This window comes from Xiphophorus hellerii, chromosome 21 (assembly GCF_003331165.1).
Source record: "Xiphophorus hellerii strain 12219 chromosome 21, Xiphophorus_hellerii-4.1, whole genome shotgun sequence".
Classification (NCBI taxonomy): domain Eukaryota; kingdom Metazoa; phylum Chordata; class Actinopteri; order Cyprinodontiformes; family Poeciliidae; genus Xiphophorus; species Xiphophorus hellerii.
Window position 1 is genome coordinate 14,220,846 of NC_045692.1, and position 18,253 is coordinate 14,239,098.

At 38.2% G+C, this 18,253-nt stretch overlaps 1 protein-coding gene and 1 long non-coding RNA gene across 9 annotated transcripts in view; one reads left to right on the top strand and one right to left on the bottom strand.

Annotated features, from left to right (window-relative positions):
- pde7a (phosphodiesterase 7A) overlaps positions 1 to 18,253 on the bottom strand; it is a 31,159-nt gene that overhangs the window by 3,183 nt on the left and 9,723 nt on the right. For 2 of the 8 annotated variants that reach the window (XM_032551292.1, XM_032551298.1), the window contains exons 2-9: positions 11,014 to 11,074; positions 8,009 to 8,041; positions 4,964 to 5,053; positions 2,477 to 2,640; positions 2,312 to 2,375; positions 462 to 658; positions 241 to 372; positions 42 to 133 (exon numbers count right to left, since the gene is read on the bottom strand). In XM_032551292.1, the coding sequence (XP_032407183.1) occupies positions 42 to 133; positions 241 to 372; positions 462 to 658; positions 2,312 to 2,375; positions 2,477 to 2,640; positions 4,964 to 5,053; positions 8,009 to 8,041; positions 11,014 to 11,074 (833 nt within the window). The remainder of the gene's footprint in view (positions 1 to 41; positions 134 to 240; positions 373 to 461; positions 659 to 2,311; positions 2,376 to 2,476; positions 2,641 to 4,963; positions 5,054 to 8,008; positions 8,042 to 11,013; positions 11,075 to 18,253) is intronic. The other 6 variants (XM_032551296.1, XM_032551300.1, XM_032551294.1 and 3 more) reach the window with 4 other exon arrangements.
- LOC116711787 (uncharacterized) lies at positions 102 to 17,854 on the top strand. Its single transcript, XR_004337329.1, has 3 exons — positions 102 to 215; positions 6,468 to 6,479; positions 17,844 to 17,854. It is a non-coding gene; the product is annotated as an uncharacterized LOC116711787 (long non-coding RNA).

Genomic DNA, 18,253 nt, shown 5'->3' on the forward strand with positions numbered 1-18,253 from the left:
TGCTACAGCCAAGAGGCCTGAGTATTTGTTGCCTAGGTTACCTGTCCTCAGGCGGCAGGTGAGAGAACAGTCCGGTCTCTCTGAGGAGACCCACTGCCGACTTCCAGTGGTGGTTTTCCAGAACTGAGGTATTCTGTTTAATCAAGAAAAAAAAAAAAAAGGAAAGTTGCAACCATTTTAGTTCTCATTTCCTGAACGGCAACTAAGGCGGGTCAGTTTGTAACATTTATGGCATCTTACTCTATAGAGTGTGGCTAAATAGTGGTCAGTCTTAATGAGAAAGGGCTGGTTGACCCCAGGATGGTCCAGATCATGTGTGGCAGCCGCAAGAAGTCCCAGCAGGATGTCGTACGATGTTAGAGACTTCGACAGCTGATGGGACAACAGTAACACAGGCGTCTTTGTTTTAGCTTGTTTTTCTTAACAAGTAAAACGTGAAAGGCTTCGACTGCTCGTCTCACCATGGGCTCCTGCAGGTAGCAGTACATGGCTTGTGTCACATCTGCAGCATGAACGGAGTTGTGATATGGGTTGTCATTGTGGTAGTCTTCCTGCACCAGGACCAGAAACCTCCAAAGCTTGACCATGTCCAGTTGAAAGAGGTCCACCAGGCCGTACTGGTTGAGCAGGTGGAGGGTCAGGGTGATCAGGCTGTTTCCTGTGCAGGAAGAGTTGCACTGTTAGCTTCTGGTTTTTGTGAGCATTCAGTCTTTATTTAATTAACTGTAATGTCTCTGTAAGTAATTTCCCTCTTACTTCTGTGGAAATGCTTGTGGTATTTTAGCTTTTTTTTTTTTTTTAATTCATGTCCGAAACTGAGATATGGGATATGTTTTCAGTGCTTTGTTTGGATTTTATGTGATTGACACAAACTAAAGTAAATTGCAAAGTAGAAGAAAGTAAAAATTGTGAAAAGTTAGGCTTTATATTCTGCCACAATTAGCCAATATTTATTGTTTAGAGTTGTTATCCTGCATCTCAGTCTTTTGAAGTGCAATTCCTCCTGGATTGCACTTCACTTAGCTTTAGTCGCCTTCTAAGTAGCTGTCTGTGCTGAAAAAAACCCCTTATGTGTCATCACAGGGATGGTCTGGCAAACTGCAGCTACAGATATCTTTCAATAATGAATTTATTCTTTCCACTCTTTTATAATACGTCAGATTTGTGGCGACCATGACTAATGGTTGTTGCAGCAACAGATTTTCCCACTTGAGCTGTGCATCCCTGCATCTCCTCCGGAGTTACCACGGGACTGTTGGCTGCTTCTCTTATTAATCCAGTCCCTGCCGGGTCTCTCTACTGAGTACCTTGGTCTTCATGATGCTGTTTGTTCACTAATGTTCTTTAACAAACCTCACAGAACACCTACATTTATACTGAGATTAAATTAAATTAAACACAGTCAGTGTTTGTTTTGTGATTAGGTGACTTCTGTATGTGACACCCTTCAAATATGAAACCCACACATTTTATTGCCATTTCAAAGTTATGCATTACTTTGTGTTGACCTGTCACTTTACATCCCAATAAAAACTCATCCTGCACATCATATATTATCTAGTGATTTAATTTGTGACTAGAACCTGACTACTTATTCACTTGGCCTGATTTAATCACTTGACTTTAATCTAGAAGATTACCTCTAACAAAGTTATCTGGGCTAAAGTAAACAAAGACATGAACAAAAGAAAAAATTGGATTATTTTGCATTCTGTACAAAAGTTTGGAGTGAAACCAAATCTTCAAAAGTTCCCGTCATAAAAATGTAGCCCATTATTGTCTTAAATTATTGCTGTTAAAATTATTTTTACAATGTTAATTAAACTTTGTATCTTTTCAGGGGACATTTCTCTAAATTACCTGCAACATATTTGAAAGGACCTCAGGTCACTGTATTTTCTGAGATGGTTTAGCAAAGTGTGAAATTTTCAGGAAAGAACAAAAAAAAAAAAAAACTGTTTTGCTTAAGCCATGTAAACCTTAGCTTTTGGACCAGTGTCTAAAATGGAAATTCAATTTCCCTTGGTTACATATTACCTTAAAAAAATTGTTAAAGATTTTTAAAAATGTTTTTCCATGTTCAATCTGGGACTTTTATCATATATGGAGGTTAATCTTAAAACAAGATTAATTGATAAACACAATTCTAGATTTTTTTTTTTTTATTGATCTGTTAGCCTTTTCAGATAGATGTCCACTAGATGGCAGCATTGGTAGCGTTTCGGGTGTAGAGCTGAGGAGTCGGTGCAGAACTTTCAGCACCAACACATCTTAAACAGCCTTTTTATGCAACCTCACATCTTCTACTCACCATTTGTCAGCTTGTCAAAGAGGAAAATGTCAAAATTCCAGCTGCCAACTTTTTCCAACATGCACTGAAAGACGAGGTAGAGAAGGCATAACGTTAAAAGATGCTGGGAAAAAAAATACTTCTTTACGTTGTATTGAGTTATTCTATGAACGGTGGGCATCGTACTCTAGCCTGTCCGCTGTAGTCTTCGTCGAGGATGTGGAGGGGGATCTGCTGGGGGATTCCCCGCAGCAGGCGGGACGAGTGCAGGTATCTCTGGAAGCTGAGTAGCCTGTGGACCCTCTTTTCAGTACCAGAGTCAGCCGGCGAGGATCCGCAGCTCAGCCGCGCTGCACACAGAAATATCATTCAAACGATGCAACATATGAATGAAACTGTTGGTGTGTTTCCCCCTCCGCCCCCAACCCTCCAGAAGCTCATTAGGCTTGGAGAAGCATTTGGCTGGGCACGGCCTTGGTGGGGATCCGACACCAACACAGCGATATCCAAACAGTCGCTGCTGACACAGCCGCCTACTCGTAAGCCTTACGTCTGGGATCACACAGTAGACATGCTTTGTCAGTGGTCTCTCTCTTTTCATGCACACGCAAACACACACTGTGCAAAGGCAAAAGGGTCTGTACAAACTGCAGCTGTGCTCCGGAAATACGTCAGGGGGAGGTGGGATTACTTTGGGGTCAATATGTCAACAGGAGAAAATAATAATTAAATACAAATGAGGGGGGAATTTTAATAACTCATCTATTTGAAAAAGGTTTGACAAAAATTCTTAATCACATTAAACAAAGACACACCTAACTAAGACTTCCAGAAGAGGAACCAACTGTTTTATGACACCTCTTGTTATCAGAGGCTGGCATGTTCAGTCAATATGCCATAATGGACCTAATGCTAGGTTATGCTTGAATGACCAGTTGAAAGGCTTGGATCATTTAAAGTAACACGCATTGAAGACATATAGGTCGGTTGGAAGTTTATATACACTAATTTCAGTGATTTTGTTAGAATGAGTTTGAATTTATCTTCTCTAATCCAAATAGGGTCAAAATTAAGCATACTGGCTTCAATATAGACATTCACCTCACCAATGTTTGGTTAACCACATGCTTTTTATAGAAATTAACAGACTGCAGGCTGGCTCTGAATTAGACCAATCAGAGGAATAGTAGAGCTAATTTATGCAGATTAATTTCCAGGCGGAGAACCGGCTTTTATGTGTAGCGTATACATTTTCTAAAGAACTGAGGACGGGGCTTTAACAGAAACCCACTGTTAACCTGCTTAATAAATACCCAATGTTAACCTGATGTGTGTTTAGGATTATGTTTCTACCAGAAAAATCAATGTCCAAGTTTCACCCATCAGACCAAAACTATTACCTCAGAAGAAAAGGAATTAGAGCTGCAACAAGTTGCAACTGCAACTACAACAAGTATTTTAGGAATCCATTATTCTTTCGATTGTTCTGAGGATTAATCTGATTTCTTTGTTTAAATGGCACATTCTGCAGATATTTCTTTGACCACCAGAACCTTTTTTATTCAATATTAGAAATATGTTAAAAGATGCAAACAAATAATTCAGTTTCTATTTTCAATAAAAAAAATAAACATTTTACTGCCTAAAATGCAATAACAGCATTCCTTTAGTGTACGCTCCATCATTTGTAGCAAAGGATACATCTGCAGCTAAATACATACTTCTAACATCAAGGTGAAAAGCACAACACTTTTTCACTTATCAATAGAGTGTAAGGCTGATATTTTGATTATTTTTTTGGATTAACCAATTAATAATTAGATAGAGGAAGGTGGTTCTTTTTATCTTTAATGCAAAATGTGTATATTCTTAACACAGTTTTGGTTAAATTACTGTGCTGAGAATGGCCTTTTTTTGAGTCTGGATACTCCAGTTAACAATTGATTACTAAATTAGCTGGCGATTATTTTTATTATCAAGTCACCATGATTAATCTGAATAATTATTTCAGCCCAAGTTAGGATGTCAAACCAGCTACAAACTGAAAACAACTGGATCACCAGCGTCATCCTCCACACAGTTAATCAAGATTTAAATCACTGTGGACTGAGAGTAGCACCTCCTCCACAACCAAAACCGTAAAGCCTGACTGACGTTTCTGAAGAAAAAGATTGCTTAATGACAAGAATGTCTGGAGAAGTCAAGGTGACACTTTAAAACCTAAAGCAATTACACAAACTGCAAGGCACGGTGGGAGTAACATCATGCCGAGTGGATGTTTTGGCACACAGGGAAGAGAACTAATTCCTTCCCCTCCAATCAGTAGCTTGAGGAACTTGGACACAGTTGGGTGTTTAAACTGGACAGCGGTGCTTAGCACATCAATGTTGGTTTTAACGCGAGTCTTCTGGTGTGACCCAGAACATTAATAATTCAAACCTGCACACAAATTATTTTTCACAAAAAGAGTTGAAGTTTATCGCGCATTAGTGATTCTGCCTCACAATGTTTACATTCATCACCAAAAATCTAAATAATTACGGCATCCATGGCGACGAAGAGTGTATGTAAACTGGTCGTAAATGCATGGGAAACATATTTTATAGGTGTTCGGTCATGGGTTTGCATCTAGTGGGAATGATTTAAAGACACTGGACTGGGGTCCATACTCACTGTGAAGAGTTCGGAAGTCTATGCAAAGGTACGGGTGGGAGCTTCGGCGTTCCGGTTCAAATCCAACCTGACTTCGTACTCTCACATCTCCTAGAAGAAATTAACACTCATTTCCTCAAGATTCGTACCGTGCAGAAATTAAATAAATAAAAGCATCCTTGTTTTTTTTAAAAAAAAAAAAGAACTACTTAGAAGTTATTTTTTAAGACTGATCTGATTTACATGATTTTATCCTCTTTTTTTAAGTGCCATGAGGACGGGCTTTACCACATGAGGATGCACGGAGCAGGAGAACAAACCAAGCGCACACTAAATTTAAACGACAAAATCAGTGGGATGTTAAACCTTTTTACTGTCATTTAAAAGAGCTTGTGAAGGAAAGCAAAACTAAATGATCCTGGGTTTCTGGCAACATCCAAAGAAAAGCTCATAAGTGTTAAATAACTATAAATAACTACATTTGTCTGTTTTATTTGATTTTAGAATATGCATATAATAGTTTACAAAAACCTAAAAATAAATATGATAACCACTTTTGTTGCATTTTACCAGGATAAACTTGACTCCATTTTGTCACAGTTTGTTTTCCCGTTTTGAAGAGTGGTAAGAAAAACTGTGGGACACACTGTAGTTGTGTGTACATAGTAAATTTGAGCATTTTAGTAGTCATAATCATCGTTTTAATTTAGAGTTTAGGAGGAACATAAGAAAGCGGGTCACGTCTTTGACATTATGCTGAACTAGGCTGCAGTCTGGGGCTGCGACAATGTGCTTCATGATGAAGTTGAAATTGTCTAACTAAATGGTGTTTTTTAAAACTGCACTCCACACACAAATATAAATCTGCAAGCTTTGTTATTCTGCAGATGTTTGCATTCAAATGTCTATTGAATGTGTTAATAAAAAGGAAAAATGTGTGAATAACTTAATTTGAAGCTTGACACATTGAGGGAAAATGCAAATAAAAATTTATTAAAATGTTGCCTTTCGGTTCTTGTCAGAAAATACAGTTTTCCTTTACTTTGGAGATTGACAGAAAACCTTTCGAATGAGAAGACGAATTTTAATACATCCGTTTATTTGAATAACTATAACCAAGTCAATAACTAATATGGTAAAACCCATCACGCTGGCATTCTCAGAAAACTAAGAAACAAGCAGAAGCTGTGATTTCAGAAAGTACGATTTGACCCAGGTCTAGTGTGTGCTATTCATATGCAAGAACAGTCGCACACAAACGCACAATCCCATGTCCCAGAAGAGGAAACAGACAGAGAAGTGAACAGCTGAGCATGCAGTGCCATGTCAGGACAGTCTGCTCTACTATTAGTACCCAGAGCCACTGAGGGCAATCTAGAGTTGAACTACGACTGGTTTTAGTAGTCAGGCAGAGGAGCGGGCTCCAAAGCTGGACCCCACGGACGGCGGACGGATCAGCATGTAGACTGCAGTCAGGAGCGAGATTATAGTGAGGTGACAGAACGATGCTGTGACGCTGATGCAGCAAAATGCCAGAGTGTGATTCCAGGCAAGGCTCTACAGAGCCTCCCAAAAGTATCCATGCCCCTAAACCTTTCCACATGTTGTCAGGTTAATAAACAACCAAATTAAGTTTTGTGCAATAGACCAACACAAAGAAGCACATACTTGCAAATAAGTGCAAGAAAAATCATTTTTTTAAAAACAGCCATGTACTGTCAAGCCACCCTTTGCTTTAATAACAGATGCAAGTATTTTGAGGTATATCTCTTCCAGCTTTACTCATTTTGAGACGGAATTACTCAATTATTTGCAAAATAGCTCAGATTAAGTCAGATAGCGTAAGTGTGAGTAACAAGTTTCAAGTCCTGCTATGAATTGGGATAAAATCAAGTTTGAATGCATTCGAATTCTGGCTTGATCAAATGTCAATACTCGATTACGTTAATGGCTTATAAGCCAATTTTGAGAAAGCCAGAGGGTGGAAATCAGTAGCAAACTTTCAGTAAGGACATAAGGTCATGTGTACCACATCCTGTGCCCTCTGTGCCAAAGGAAAAATGAGTTGGAAAGGAGCCACACCGTATGTAAGCTTAGTAAGACAGAGAGGAAATATTCCAAAATTAGAAAAATATGAGGAACTGTATAAGACGTTTAAACGAGAACCTGCAGCAATAGGCTAGCAGAGAATCAAGCTAGTGCTGTAAAATCTTCGCCTTAGCTCTGAGTCGCTGATTTTTACTGTGGGGGATCTGTGGCTCTCGAGACTCATTAAGAATCAGGGCTTTTGCGCTCTGGAGCCATCTTTGGATTTAATATCCCACTTAAAGGTTTGTCACTGCTTTGAAATCTACTGACCAACTTCCTTGTTGCTGCAGTAGAAAGCATTCCCTCAGCCTGATGGTGCTAACCCCCATGTTTCACCATGAGGATGGTGCGCAATGTGCAGAGTCAAACCTTTTGCAAGTAGGTCAAAAAGTAAAATTTTGTTGTCATCTGATGGAGGAATCGTTTTCCATGTTTGCCGTGTCTCGTACACAAACAAGATTATTTTTATATCACTCCTCCCTTAAAAAGAAATAGCCAACAGATTCACCCACCCAAGTTGTGGATCTCTGCAACTCCTCAGTCCTTCACTATTCCTCTAATCAATGTTCTCCATTTTAGGTTTGTGCCATACTTTTATCATCTTCGTATGGTTAATAAAAAGTGCTTCAGGAGACATTTAAAGCTTGACACATTGTTTTATAGAAAGGGATTAAATCCTTACTCGTAAAACAGTTTACAATCTCGCATCTTTTTTCTTCATCGTCAGTAATTTACTGGTGTGTGTTGGTCTATCACAAGAAACCTCAATAAAAACATTGATGTTTGCGGTTGTGACTGTGGAAATAGCTTAAGGGGTATTTCTTTTTACAAGGCTCTGCACATGGAAGTTAACTGATCAAGGGGCTAAACATTGAAATGTTACGTTTCCAGCATGGCACGTCAGATTGTATCATGTGTGCATCAAAATTAAAGAGCAAAGTCGCACGCATGTGAACCCACAACCAGCACGTTACTTACTTGCAAACAGCTGTTTGAACACTACACAAGCTCCTATCAAAATACCAAAAACTAAGAATTACAATTCAAGGCATAACAATGCTTCACAATTTGTTGAGAAGGATTTTGATCTGGGCAAAAAAAGAAAGAAAAAATAGAAACAATGGATAACTAAAAACACAAGAGTCCATGCATTCCTGGGCACTAAGTGTGTGCTTGTATGTATAAACATCTGTCACATGTGCAGATACATGTGCTTCGGGTCAACATCGAGTGTGTGTGTGTGTGTGTGTGTGTGAGATTAGTGTGTTTTTGAGAGTCACAGAGTCCATGTTTCCCCCAATGGTGCATTAGTGCCGGTACTCTGGGGTGGATATAGGTCAGGTCATTATAACTGATGTGGCAAAAGCTCTGAGTGCTGCTATTTGAAAGCACATCAGCATTAAGTTAGCCGACTAAAGCCGGGCACAGGCAAACACCAGTCTCCATTAGCGTGCTTCTCCTGCTCACACTCCGCTTAATCTAAAAAAATAAAAAATCCTGCAGACACAGATGCTTTATGCCAATGACGTATGAGACTGCCGTCATACTTGGCCAAGGAAAATGATTAAAAAGCTCCTTCAGTCAGCTCAGCCAAAGCTCTCAGTAGCCGTTACGTGCATGAATTATGATAGACTCACTAGGATTAAGTGGATTAAATCATCCACAGGAATGATTTTTATTTTATTTCTTTTTCATAATATTTGCTTTTCAAAGAGTTTTTCACATGTCTACCTAGGTGGTCAACATATACTTGAAATATAAATTGATATCAGGATATCTTATACTGAGTGAGCACAAAACAAGCCCAAATCTAAGACTCTTTAAGGAAAATGTGACCTCATCTTCTGACTTCTGAGCTTCTCTTTCTCATTCTTTTCTTATTTGGTGTTTTATTGCTCAACTGTGTATTTCAATAATGTACATTCCCTACAAAAACAACAGTAACACTGCTGAGCATCATCAGTAAACTCAATTGGAGGTTAACAAATCTAGGGTGCACACACCAGCCCTATTTGGTCTGCCTTAATCAAACACCGGTTTGTTTGTCTAGAAAGTTTGTTTCGGTTTGACCAGGCAAACTCTGGTCCGCCTGCAAACCCAAGTCTCGGTTCAGTTGAAGTGAACTTTGGCGCAGTTGCAATGCATATGTGGATGTCAAATGTACTGAAAACCGTTCCAAAAGCAGAACAGACTCTATAGCGTAGGACATCTTGGTTAAATACAACCAAAACAAATGTACGAGTCAAGCTCTAGCGGGACAAATGGCTTGTGGTCTTTTGCCAAAGGCAAAAGAGAAATCCTACAACCACTAAAATCTGACACCACTCCATTTTTGTTTACATTATGTAAAGAAGGCAGTACTTTACATAATGAAAGAACTGCCTTCTTTCATTATGAAGGCAGTTTTTCATGTTGTTTCCTTTAGGGGTTCTTGGTGGAGCGCCACCACAGGCACAGGGAGAACCTGGTTTATTTGACAGTGCAATGTAAAAGTGAACCGCACCAGTTAAAATTGTAAATGTTGCTACTTTGGTCCTGATAGAACCGAGTTTACTGTACTGTCCGGTTTTAAAACACCCTAAGAATCCACTTACAACTCGTATATTACAGTTTTTCCTTTCTTGAGAGACATTCAGAGGCCCTGTCTAACATCATCTCCATTTAGATGATGTTTAGATATTAGCTCCACTAAACTATATGACGGTGTCTATGATCTATATCAGTTCAACCTTTCAAAATAAAATGACACGAGCTGTGTAAAAAGCTTTTACACTTTTTAATGTGTAAATTCAGTACTTTACCTGATTCTTTTCTGCTGTTTTTTTGTTATAATATTCTGGTCATTTGAGTAAAATATTAGTATCCTTATCTACATAGTCCACAAAGCAGAATCTCTAAAATTAGCTTCTGATTTGCTTTTTTAGAATGTAGGCTAATTTAATTACAACAAGGGTTTCTTTCTATTAAAGGGCTGGTAAGATATTTACTTAATATTCAACATTTACAAAAGACTACTGGCAAGGTATATTTGAAGAAACATACCTTGCCAGTATATGCAGCTACACTGGTCGGCTGCATAGTGCATAGGGGCAGAGTAAGGAGTAACACAATACAAACCAGTGAAGTGGCTTTAATGGATGTTCACACATTCACACACACCCCCCCCACACACACACACGCGTAAACAGCTTTTCAATAGTCATCTACGGTAGTGACCACTGTGCAAGAAGGCGTTTGATGTACAAGGAAGTAGTTAAAACATGATTGAGCCAGAGGAGAATAACAGTATGAAAGTATATGGATCTTATGATTAAATAAAAAAGTTGTTTCCCAGTAAGATCCTTTTACAGTTTGAACTTCACAGGTCAGCATTTGAGCAACTCTACTCCAATATTTCCTTCCTTCCACTCAAAAAAGTGTTTGTACTAAGTGACAGAAGCTGCCTTTACACTCCCACATCAACGATAAATAGACAGCCTGTAGTGGTATAACCAGCCTCTAATCACATCCATCCCAATAACCTTATTGATTAGGAAGCAGCTGCTGATCCAGCTCCTTCCGAGACGCATTTCGCTCCATCTGACTGGCAGATCTATCAGTCCTCCATCCTCTCTTCCATTTTCTAAACTGCTTACTCTGTTTGGAGTTACTCAGGGCAAATGGATGGTGCTACACACATACAGTTTGTACACAAAAGCATGTGGAAAAACACTAAACGCCCCAGCTACACACCAGCTCTTACTCTGGTTAGGGCAGAAAGTCTGTACTTTAAATCTGATAAAAACCCAAAAGACTCCCAGAAATGCAAACCAAACTTGACGTGACTGAGATAAAAACAAAAGCAGGAATCAAGTTATTTAAAATATAAACTGTATATCATTAGCCTTTGAGCATACACAATGACCATGAGGAACTAAACATTTCTAACATTTGCAAAGTGTGCATGTGTGTGTGTCTGAGGGTGAGGACAGGGAAACACTTACCTAGCATACGAATGTACAGCGCTGTCTGATCAGAGCTGTCATAGGAGATGGCCCCTCGTCTCTGCAAAGAGAGAGAGATGTAATCAACAGCAGTTCATGAAAAAAGATAATACTTTGCAGGTTTTCTCCACTAGAAATGACTTTCTGACCCTTTTCAAACTGACTCATATCAGTGCCACATTGTCTGTTGCCTTTTGAGATATTTTAGCCTACTTCATGCTGTCAGACAGGTTCTATTAAAGTGACTTCTAGTCTTGTGGCTAGCGAAACTGCTTTATTACTGTTAATTTACAAATTAAAGTAAGTATAGCATAATTTTAAAACTAATTTGTTTTTACTCAAGTTATCTTTCACGTTAACATTTTTAATGATTTGAAATTAGTTAAAATGTGGAAAAGACAGAATAAATGTAAAGCACTTTTTCACAGAATGATAGGCAAATACAGGCATCATTTTCAGAGTTGAATGTACTTGGTATCTGCTCCGTTTGCTCCTAATCTGTGTGCAGATGAGTGTGCGCATACATCACTGCTACACTGATAAACATGTTCCTGCTTCATATCACCAGCCTGATACGGCGCTGCTATCAGTCATGCGAAAAACACATGTGCAATGATGAAACACACACACGTATAAATGCGACCACAAACACGCGGTGTTGTACATGAAGGTAATTATAAACACCGGTCCCAATTGGACCCCACCCATGAGGCTTGGATTTACTTCCCTTTGAAAGCCTGTCACACAGCTCTGCTGTAAATGCACAGATGGTAACGTGCAGATTAAAAAGGAATAAATAAATAACTCTTCCCTTTTCTGACGTCAGCCGGTGATGCAAAGTAGTCCGCAAAATTTGCCTCTGGCTACAATCATGTATATTTACATTGGAAATGTTCAACACATTCCTGTTTTAATATAAACGACACTGAAATTAATAGTTAAAATGCATCTAAGTTTGTTTACATTGAGTCAACACTAATAACCAATAGGACATTAAATAGTTTAAATAATTTAAACATTATAAAAAGCCATCGAGTGTGACCAAAATTTATGTTAATTGTTAACTGAGATATATAAAAAGCTAGTCTAAATCTACCGTAGCTTTAGACCTTTTTAGCACATTTGTCTCAACCCTGATATTGTGTCGGCCACACAAAGTCAGACTATCCTTTTTCCAATCTTTACTATGACACAGACCGTGAAAAAGACTGTAATAGTTGCTGCAACGTTCTTGCAGTATCGCATGATCTGCTCTGCGTGCTGGGAGCTGAAATATTCCTCCAGGACTTATGGAGATAGGATCAGGAAATCGTCTGCTAACATCTCTGCAGATCCCACACATCCTGGACACAAGTTGTTCAGACCTTTGCCTGAGAATTGGTGCTGCTTGCAAAAACCAATCCCAACACCTTACAGAGTGCTCAGCTAATCTGTGTTTACATGTGCAATATTCTAGCCCGTCATAGAAAAAACAATTGAGTGAACACTGTGAGCATATGAAACCAAAGCTAAATTCCCTGATTTTGTACAAAATGAAGTGAACTGCAACACAAGCTACCACAACCAGACCTTTATCAAACCTGAGAGTACGCAGTGTTAGTCTTCTGCAAACTAATCCAGGTGAAAATAAAGTCAGTGAGAGAAAGACATGAGTTAACCGACAACTGCAGCTCTGTGTGGCGAGTCTTATCTTTAGAAACAAGCAATTAAGACTATACAGGTTTTAGGTGACATCGTTTTCTTTACCTCACTAACCTCAATAGCAACTTAGTAAGGCTGAGATGCAGAAACTGCTGGTGTGATAAATTCTCTTCTGTACAGAGTATGTATATTTGTACAGAGCTATGGGGCATTTTACCCTGAACACATTTTAAAAATCAAACAAAATGGTACATTTACAAGCACGGAAATGTGTTCTACCTTTCTAAGTCTAATTTCATTTAAATTATTCAAACATGGTTTAAAAAGATTTTTGTCTTTTCTTCACAACTACCTATAACTATAATGGTGTAAAGTTCCTCTGTTCATTTTAAATGCCAATGTTTTAATTGCTGTATTTTCTTAGTTAAACATTAAAAAACAAACAAAAGAACCATCAACAGTCACAATTTTTAGGTCGTATCCCAGTTTTTAAAATGAACATTGAAACTGAATCTCATTGCCGCGCTTCACAACTAAAACTCCAGGTCTGTTTGATTTTCTGTCAAGCAATAGACAGATTCCAGCTAAAATAAAGACATGGCAACTCAACTAGAAATGCTGCATGTGTGTTATGGACTTTATAAATGTGCAGGAAATGTTTTGATGATGTAGATCATTGCTTCATGCAAAAGGAAACAAGTTATCCTCTCCATCTAGCAGCTCTGAGCTACTACGTGGCTAGTAAAAGTCATTTAACTTTTGGTTAGAGGTAATCTGCCTTCAGAATAGTCTTCTTGTTTCCAGCCTTGTATCAGAGTGGCTGCTTGTACTTGTTTACAAAAAAATAGTAATAATAATAATGAGGCATTCTGCTCGAAGCAGTTCAGTCAGAGTCTGTTTTATAGCATCAATGACAGATGAACTGATAAAACCTCCCTCAAGCCTTCACAATAAAAGTTTTCACCACATATACTGTGCTATGAACTTTTAAAGAACATGATTCAAGCTGGTAGTGAGAGCATTGTGGTAATAATATTTATACCAAAGATAAACTGACAACTGTGAAGGATTTTTGCACAATAATCATAAGATTTCCATCCTGATACATCCTTATCACCTTGAAAAAGCAGAATTTTAATTTCTTGTCGTTTCCCTTTTGAGTGAGCTAAAATTAATATAAAGCAAACGTCTCACTCTAGTAATTAAAGGTTAACTGTATGGTAAGCAGTTTAAAATCTGTCCCCTTTTGTGCCAAATGCACTGTTATGTCTTTTCATAATAAAGTAAAATTTGTGATTTAAAAAAACTTGCTCTTTTAGCCATATTTCCCTCCCCTACTCTTTATCTAAACCAGTATCTAGAGCCAGCTGGTCCTTCCAGGCCAGAGGCATCTGCAGGAGAGTCACAATCAGAGTGGGAGCTGTGGCTGGCTTCACTGCTCTAAATGTATATTTGCTCTGTCGACAACCAGCTGCTTGGAGCTGCACTGAGGTGTTGGCTCACCTCATTTTGCACTCTGCATATGCTGGCGCCCCTCCAGGCCACCACTTCACTCTTCTTTCTGGGGCGTCCCTTATATACAGTTAAGAGGAATGACGTGTTTAATGGATGGCTGAGTTAGTGGATGTTTGAGTGAACAACGAAAGTCTAACTGGACACGCAGCTCTTGTAAAAGGTCTGCTAACTTCAAAACAAAGTTAGCTTTAAACTTGAATTTTTGCTAAAAGCAAAAGAAAAGTAACTTGTAAGTAAAAAAAAAAAAAAAAAAGCGATAAAACCTGACAGCACAGTGACATCTTGTGACATCTTGTCTGTTTACTATGATAATTTGAAGACAACTGTCTGGTCAAACCTCAAACACAGACAAACACAAATAATCCTGCTCGTATGCTCATGACTTCATATAACCGTGGATCCACTTCACACACATACACACCTAACAGCGTCTGTCCGATGAGCTCATGACAGCCGCCAATCCAAAGCTAATATTTTACTGGTTAGCAAACACCTCGAGACAGGGTGTGCAAAGCTGTATTTTAGTGTCAACAAGACTCTGTATTTACATACAGTACAAGTGTTTAGTTTTGGCATTATATATTGTGTGCATGTATGCATGGGTTCGTGTGTGCATGAGTGCAAGAAGGTGGTAAACGTAAAGTGTGGGATTAGAGTTGAGAATGATCTGTGTGGAAAACCAAAAGTTTTCATCAGAATTTGAACAGAAACAAAAATCTAAACAATGAGTATGTGCAGTCATGGTGTTGTGAACAGATTTATGTCCTGAACAAACAGGAAGGTTTAGTTTTACTGTCAAAGTGGCAGAAAGCAGACACCCCTTTCACCCGCCCATCACGCTGTCTGGGTTCAGCAGGAAATAGTGCTGATTTGTAGGAGCAGCGCATTAGAGCGGAAGGTTTCATGTTGGTCAGCTAAAGACAAAGGAAACTTCTTCACAGCTCCTATTTGGGGCCCCATGCTGTTAACATTTCAGCTAAAATGATGCACATCTCTTACACGCGCAATGTATGACATGTTTACACCAAGTGTAACAACAGACACATTTATCGAGGAGGACAAAGTGTTCTGAATTATCAGAATCAAGAATAATTTAAATGTTTTACATTCAAATGTTTGTGATGATGTCCTTAAAATGAATTTCTAATTTAAATGAAGCACTAATAGTAACAGATTTATAGGGCTACAGCTTTTTAGAAGGCATGCCCTTATTTAAAAAAAAAAAAGCCACAAAAATGTCTAAAATGAACAATTTTTTTCATATTCTAAGATATTTATTTTACAGTTGCATTACTATAAATAAAATGCATATTATTTTAATTTTATAAATATATCAAAGCAGAAATGTAGCACACATGTTAAACTTGTTAGTAGTTTTGAAATTCACATTGAAGCATTGCTCTATAGGTGTATCTCAGTCAAAATAGGACCTGAAAGTCAATTCATTTGTTAATAAAACACAAAATGAAACCCCTTAGTTGTTATTAAAACTTTTGATTCCACTGATTTTGATTATTATTGCTTAATGTTAATAAAAACCCACAATTCAGTTCATCAGAATAACAAAATATAACATGGGACCAATAAAACAGAAATGTTATGTCATTGCATATCAATCATACAATCATAAGCAAGACTGCAAATGCCCTCTACAAGAAAGGTAAGACACACCCAGTTCCTATAAACACCCAGTTCTATAGGAACTGGGTGTTTATAGAGCGGCATACACAAGCATATTATTGAAAAGGTTAGTGGAAGGAAAAAGTGTGGCACAAGCAACATAGAAAGCCAACCTCAGCCTTAAACTAGGATTGTGAAGTAAAGAGTTTGTAGTAGATTCAGTAAACGTCCTTCTCTGACTTAAAAGATTTCAGAAAATCTTTTCGTTCCATGATCTGCATTTTTATTACATCTCATGATCAAAGAGAATGTACCCAGCAAGGATCAGAGATTTGAAGTAAAAAATAAGAGTTTTTCAAAAGAAATGTACACTTTACACAGCTAGTACCTGGAAAAGCTATCTATTGCCAACATCAGATATTTAAAGTTTTCACTATGAAGCATCTAGAATGTTTTAATTTCATAACTGCTTTCTCTTAAAGCTCAATCTTCTTCCTCAGGCTTGTCGTAGGAGGAAATATGGGTGGCACAGTCCCTATATCTCAGCGTTTGATCGGTGACGCTAACTAGAGTGTCATAGCAAAGCTAATCTGTCGGGTGATCACAGGCTGAAAAACAAAGATAGATAGGGGCTTTCTGTTAACTCTTATTTCATCACAACCTTTGTTAGTCAATTAGCCACAGGAACAAAAAAAAGACAGGGTTTTACTCACTGAAGAAAGAGAAACTTAAAAATATTAAACTCTTTTTGTACTGGTTTTATTACACTTGGTTGGATTAAGGAGATCATCGGAGAACGAGTCAAGTGATAGACCAGCAGAGAGCAACACAAAACAAATGTGGCAGGCAAAATATGTGGATGCTGTTGCGGTTTTTAAAAAATAAAGTCACAGAAAAAGCACGGAAGATGTAGGAAGCCATTTTAAAACAAGTGTTTTTCTACAGAGAGATAATTAAAGGTTCAGGACAATTTCTCTTACACAATTTCATCACTATTTTCTAAATGCATTATGTCTAACGATAAAAAAAAGAAAATGTTTGACTACTGAATACTATAAAAGGGAAAACAATTAAAAACATAAACGTAGTCAGCCTTTTTTGAAGTTGGAATAAGTAAGTCTAGGTGGGAAATTGGAATTTAAATAAGAAAAATTTGTAAAAATATCATATAATTTTAGTAAATTAACATTTTCAGGCACCCCAACCAGAATCCAAACACGAATCTGACAGAAATCCGCAAAGCAAGTTAAGGATAATACTCATTCATAATACCAGTGCATACATGCAGAAAGCTAACCAAATACAAAGAGCTACGTCACTGCTTTTATATTCCAAATAATAGACATATATTATAAAAGGCAAGACTGTGTGTAACTAACTACGCACCAGATATTTCAAACTGTAACTTCAAACACTGAAGCCCAGTTATAAAATAACCACCAGGAAACCAACGCATCTGTTTACTTGAAACGAGTGAGCATTTACAGACAACACAGCAAAACAAAAGACTAAATAGCTACCGATCTGCATTTAATACTTCCTGTTACGGTCGTCAGGTTCAGCATTTTCGATATGTCAAACCTCCCTGGTATATTTATTATGTAGAGTTAAATCAGCTGACTGGACCACTTGATGTTGTTTTGAACAATAGCATCAAATGCTGACTCTGAAATAAAGAAAGCCTATCCATCTCACTTCTGCATTGGAAAAGTATTTAAATGCAATCAAATAACTAATGTATACAGTTTATAAATGCCAAATTAAAGCTGATTGCACTGTCTGCACTAAAGCTGTGCTCCAGGTGACCTAGTTCACCTTTGTATACAAAGTGCTTTAAAAATGTCATGTGATCTGATCACTGGTCTGGTTTCTTTTTCTTTTTCCCTGAGAATTTCAGTGAAACTACAAATCTCCACAGCTGCAGAGTCCAAAACAGCTTGTGATATCAACAATGTTCTCATGTGAGAAGAAGACTGAATTCAGGGCGGACCTGCATGAACATGCGGCTATGGGAGCTGAAATGTGTCCTGCATACATCCGTAAGCAGGAACAAGAATGTCAGTTTCTGCTTTTGCGTGCATTTTCCCTTGCAGTCCTCCGTGTACTCCACGTTTGATTCGTCTGGCCCCCAGAGCTGCACTTAGCTGGTGTTCGCCCGCAGCACTTTGAACACAAACTAAACACTGTTTTGTTTGGAGTGTGCTGCGAGCGTAACAGTCTGCTCATTGTGCTCTGCAATTCCATGTAAGCTCGTTTACATACGTCTCTGCTCCTTATCTCGGCTTAGTCCAACAGCCTGAGGTCAAAACGCTCAGGTTTCTGAGGTCAGGACCTCGTGTCAAAATTCCTGATAGAGTAAGCAGCCCAGGGCTTCAGTGTCTGTCATTTTCTGACTCCTATAATCCCAGAGATAGTAGGAAAAAAAAAGGAACAAAAGGTTCATGTATATGTACTCAAATTGACC